Source organism: Cajanus cajan, chromosome 3 (genome assembly GCF_000230855.2).
Source record: "Cajanus cajan strain Asha chromosome 3, NIPB_CcT2T_4, whole genome shotgun sequence".
Classification (NCBI taxonomy): domain Eukaryota; kingdom Viridiplantae; phylum Streptophyta; class Magnoliopsida; order Fabales; family Fabaceae; genus Cajanus; species Cajanus cajan.
In genome coordinates this window covers 27,799,655-27,804,932 of record NC_138519.1, presented here as the reverse complement: position 1 = coordinate 27,804,932, position 5,278 = coordinate 27,799,655, and the positions used below count along the sequence as shown (strand labels likewise).

The following is a 5,278-nucleotide window of genomic DNA, read 5'->3' as shown; positions in this document are numbered from 1 at the left end:
TCCCCTTCCAAACGCGTCAACTACACCTCTTGAATTTTCATCACCATGAAGGGTTCAACCATTTCACCGTCTCTGATCTCCCTCTGTCTCACTGTGTCGCTCTTGTGTGCCACTTTTGCGTACCAAATAGAGCAGTACTGCTATCCCAAGTCTTCTCATGGATCCATGATTCCAAACCAACCAGAAAAAAAACAAGGACAAGATGAGTTCAAAGATAATGCTTTTAAGACGTTAAACGCCATCAAAGTGGACAGAAAACCACCATTAACCAGACAACCGGGTAAATATGTTATTCTTTATTTTTTTTTTCTTTAATTTGCAAATTTCATATACACGCTGTCTTATTTATTTCTACGATTAACTACGATTTTTTTTTTCTTTAAAAAATATGAATAATTTCTATTCGAATAGTTATCGTTTTAGTTTTTATAAATTTTATTTTTTTATTAAAATAATTTCGATTATCACTTGTTAATTATATGACATGTTTTCAGATGTTTCGTTAATCATTATTTTCAAAACATGTTTAAATACATATTACATATGTTTTTTGATTGAAACCAATTTTTTAAGGATTGATAGACATTTTTTTAAACCAAAAGTATATTAGAACTAAATATAAAAAAAAAAATGGAGGACTGAATTTAAAATTAGTTAAATTATCATATACGTACTAAAAATATATCGAAGTGGTTTTTAAGATTGATTTTATTTTAAAATATTTTTTATAACCTTATTATAATTACTGGTTAAAAAAACAAAGCCGAATTAGTGCCTCGTGTACATATATAGTTGAATTTTTTTAATTTAATATCAACCATGGTCAAGAGATGTAAATATATGCTACAATCAAGAGATTACTTTTAAAAATCAGGTCAAATATATTTTTGGCCTTCTAAAAATTGACTTTATTTTTACTACAAAAAAATATTAAAAAATTTACGAAAAATAAGAGTCGAACAATAGTCAAAGCAAATAATGTTAATTAATCTAAATTGTAATATCAAGGAAGTTGACGTTCTTCTTTAAATATAACTAAAAAACATAAAGTTTTTTTATGAGATTATATATATATATACATATATATATATAATATACATCAAATATATATTATTGTATACAAGATAACTCTATTATTGATCAAGCGTTTCTATAGAACAATACTATATCAAAACATTATACTCAAAACAAATCATCTCCAACATGAATCATGATTATCCACCAACAAGTTAATCTTGTCATGCTCCCGTATTAAGTATAGCCATTACAATATCCAACAAAAAGGAAAAGAAAATATAAGCTTGTGTAAGAAGCAGCATAATACCATATAAAGAAACAATAACTTCATTTCATCAACATAAACAACTTATATCATCCACCACTGATTCATAGAAGCAGCTGATAGTAATCTACTAACAATTAATCAACAAATAAACAACTCATACAACTAATAAACAAATGATCAACTCCAAACACAACTAAACAACTAAAAAAACATGCATCATCACACATATCAATTTATGGAGATCTTTTATAACTGGGGTGAGCAGTATAAGTGACTTGAACTACCAAACTACAATGACTGGTGTAAAAACTAGAAACAATAGTTAGCATAGTGACCAAAATTAGTTTCTCAAGTTTCGTCACTTATACTAGAAAAGGTCAGTATTACTGTCAGGGATAAAACAAATTGAATATGAGTCTATCACAACCTTAACATGCACAAATAAGCCTATATGAAATTATATTAGCTTGTTGACTACCCTTCAAATACTATGCACCTTTTTAATACTTAGGGATTTCTAGCCCCAACCTTGTACCTTATTCAATCGCCAACAAGTATGGTTCGGCCTCCATCATATTGTTCAAGATGAAAACCTAGAGAAGATGAGTTAAATAACTTCTCATTCAAGAGACAACTTACTCACTGAAGGGTTATCAACTTTGGACTCTCTAAGCACCACAACTTATATCCACACAATAGGAAATTTAATTTATAAAATAATTTTTCCTCTCCTCTTTCTTTTTTTGCAATTCAACTTAAACATTCATCATATGTCTATATAATTGATCATCGTGCAACTTTTCTTTTCATATAAATTCAACAGTAAACAACTTTCAAATTAATTAACTTCCAACAATAGGAAACTTTCAAATTAAACAACTTAAATCATCATCATCATACATCATCATAGATTAATTTATAATGAACTAAATTCAATCTTCATCGTACATCATGTAAAAAACATACAAAATAAGATAAGTTGAGAAAATTACAAGTTTAAATGGGAAATAGGAGATTCAAGCACCCAATGCTTGTTTGGAAAGATTAGGATTCATTTGGAGCCCAATAGCTAGCTTAGAGCGACTGGAATTCACTATGAATGCTTGAAATTCACTCTAAGCAAGCCAAGTTAGCTAGCACCTTTGAAATGGTCTCAGGAACTTGCTTTAAGTGAATAAGTTCTCATTCTGAGCTACCAAAATTTTCTCTAAGCACCTAATATTCGCTTTAAGTGAGTCTAGTCAGAGATTCCCCCTAAAATGGTCCAGTTGCACGCTTACATGACCCCATGGGTGCTCTGAGTGAGCAAGCCCAAAAAACTTGCATGAATTCAAGAACAAACTGAGCAATCTCAAGAACAACATACCAACTCCAAAATCCTCTCATTCAAAACAAAAATTCATATATGAAACTTAGAATCTATCATATATGAATAACATTTTACTCAAAATTGGAAAGAAAGGCAAAAATGAAACAACAAATGCATCACAAATCATCAACTTTCCACCTTAACCAAGAAAAACTAAGAACATCAACTTTTATCCTCAAATTCAACAGAAAATGCTTACTAAAGCAAGACTCAACAAAGAAAATCAACACTTACAACTTAGAAGATCAAAAAACAAGAAAGGTAATAGAAGATGATGAAGAATAGAGACTTTCCAGAAAGCTTGTTGTATGACTAACTAAGACCTTGATTCTCAATTCACCAGCTTGAAGCCACCAATCAACTACTATTTCTCTGCTAAAGGAATGATCTAAAAGGTTCTTGTAGAATTAATAGAAGCAAAGGATCTCTCTAACTCCAAATCTTATTTCTCTAGCTTTTCTCTAACTTTCTTTAAGATATAAACATATAAAATTCATGTCTTAAGAAAATCCTTAAATACATTTTTCTAAACTTGGTTAACCTGCCCCTAACTAAAACTACTACAAAAATGACTTAACTCTCAAGAATTTCTTAACCCTTAGAACTACAAACGAAAAAAATGCAACATATCAACATTAAAAAAAACAACCAAACATATAATTAATTAATTAAGTATAAAGATCAAAGATTGTTACAATATTAACAATATTAAATATGATTTTAATTTTCTAATTAGTTGAAAATGTATTCTTATGCAACTTATAAAGAATAAAGGAAAATCATGAACATAAAATATGTATATAAAGATAAATAATAAAGCGAAAAATAATATTATAGGAAATATGTATATCAATAATGTAACTTTACTTCTTTTTTTTTAATGGATAACTATTTGTTTATGTTGCGTGTAGTTGAAAGCATGGATGCGCATAAACCATCTTATAAAGTCCCCAAAAAGTCTGAGGACAAACAATTGTTAGATGGTGATTTTGCGGTCGTTGACCTTGAGATTGTAGACCATGGAGAGTATGTTCTGAAGATTAAGAAGCTTAATCTAAGTTCAACCAATGAGGATGAGGTACAAAGGGCTAACCAGATGGCTCAAAATGGAGCCATGTTGTTACTTTACGGAGAGATGCTTCTAGAGATGGGAGAGAAATTGATGGCTCACTCCCAATCATCCATTTACTCCATATTTAAAATGCCTACGCCTCCTAAATTGAAGTATGATCGATGATTAATCATAACTAATAAGCTTTCACACACACAAAAATAAACACCAAGTAGCTAGCTAGCTAGGTTTTGCATTGTATTTTCCTTTCTTAGTTTGAGAATTATTTTTAATCCCTTTTTCCCCGTGACTTATTGTTTGCTACGGAGTGTTTGTGTTTCGACATTACATTATTATAAGAAATTGGTAAAATAGGATCAAGTACATAGTGTTGTCTGACATGTTATGAGAACAAGACCTTTCAAAATTATTTTTTTAAAGAAAACCAATACAACAAATAAATATTGTTATATAAAAACAAATAATATATCATCCTATTTTTTTTTAAATAAATAAATAATGAATTAGAATAATTAGAAATAAAAAAGGAATATATTTTATCAATAAAATTAAATGGAAATAGCTCATTGAAAACATTTGGATTAGACTTTGGATCCAACCTAGAGGTTAATTCAAATATAAGAGGTTAGATAGGGTTAGGTTAGTTTGCACGTGTTTATAAAATCCTAAAAGCTCACATGAGGAGAACTAGAGGAGGTTGTTAGAGAAATCACAATTTGATGGTAGAAGTTATAGGAGGGACACCATTCCGTGAGACTTGTCATTACTCTAGGGGGGGAAATTATCAAGTTCTAAGCATGTGTTGGGGATAAAGATAGAGAGGCGAATCCCAAGCCTCTTAGGTTATCTATTTGAGGGAAACCTCTTCAATATGAATTTGATTGAACTTACATTGTTGTTGTATGCTATGGTTCTTATTTGATGAATTGATTAAATTTATATTGAGATTATGCATTTTGAGAGTTAGGATTGTTATATATAAGGTTTAGAGTTGTATGCATAGTTTGGGAGTTTAGTGTGATAATTTGTTTTAATTTAGAAAAATTATTAGAGTTTGATATTTAATTTTGGGATGATTATATGAGTATTTGATAATTTTAGATTTGATGTAAATAAAGAATCATGTGTGAAGCAATTGAGTCCGATGTGATTTCGCCCTAGATTGTTAAGCATGGTCTTGCTTGAAGAAAGGATGTCTATGCAAGAGGTACGATGATCATGCTGAAGGAAGCATGCCCGTCCATGGATGAATTTGAGGAAATCACAAGCATGCTTAATTAAGCACACCTGTGCATGTTGAATTTTAGTGAAGTATGATTGTGCTTATTTTATGCATCCTCGTGCATTCTTTAAAAATCTAAATTACTTTTTTTGTTTTCATAATAAATGTAGCCTTGGATGTTAACGGCCAATGACACTAGAATCATCCAAAAATCAAATCTTAAAGTTAACATAGAAGTTGTAAATAATTATCTTAACTTTCTAATATAATTAAGATCAATTTGATAACATAGATACATCTCTAGATAACTCGTATAGACCACATGAAGTC

At 29.8% G+C, this 5,278-nt stretch overlaps 1 protein-coding gene across 1 annotated transcript; it reads left to right on the top strand.

Moving 5' to 3' along the window:
* Positions 1-4,089, top strand: LOC109810135 (uncharacterized). The gene is made up of 2 exons (XM_020373523.3): positions 1-280; positions 3,566-4,089. Exons 1-2 carry the CDS (start codon positions 46-48, stop codon positions 3,889-3,891), a joined length of 561 nt encoding a protein of 186 aa, XP_020229112.1. The 5' UTR covers positions 1-45; the 3' UTR covers positions 3,892-4,089.
* The last annotated feature ends 1,189 nt before the right edge of the window (positions 4,090-5,278 follow it).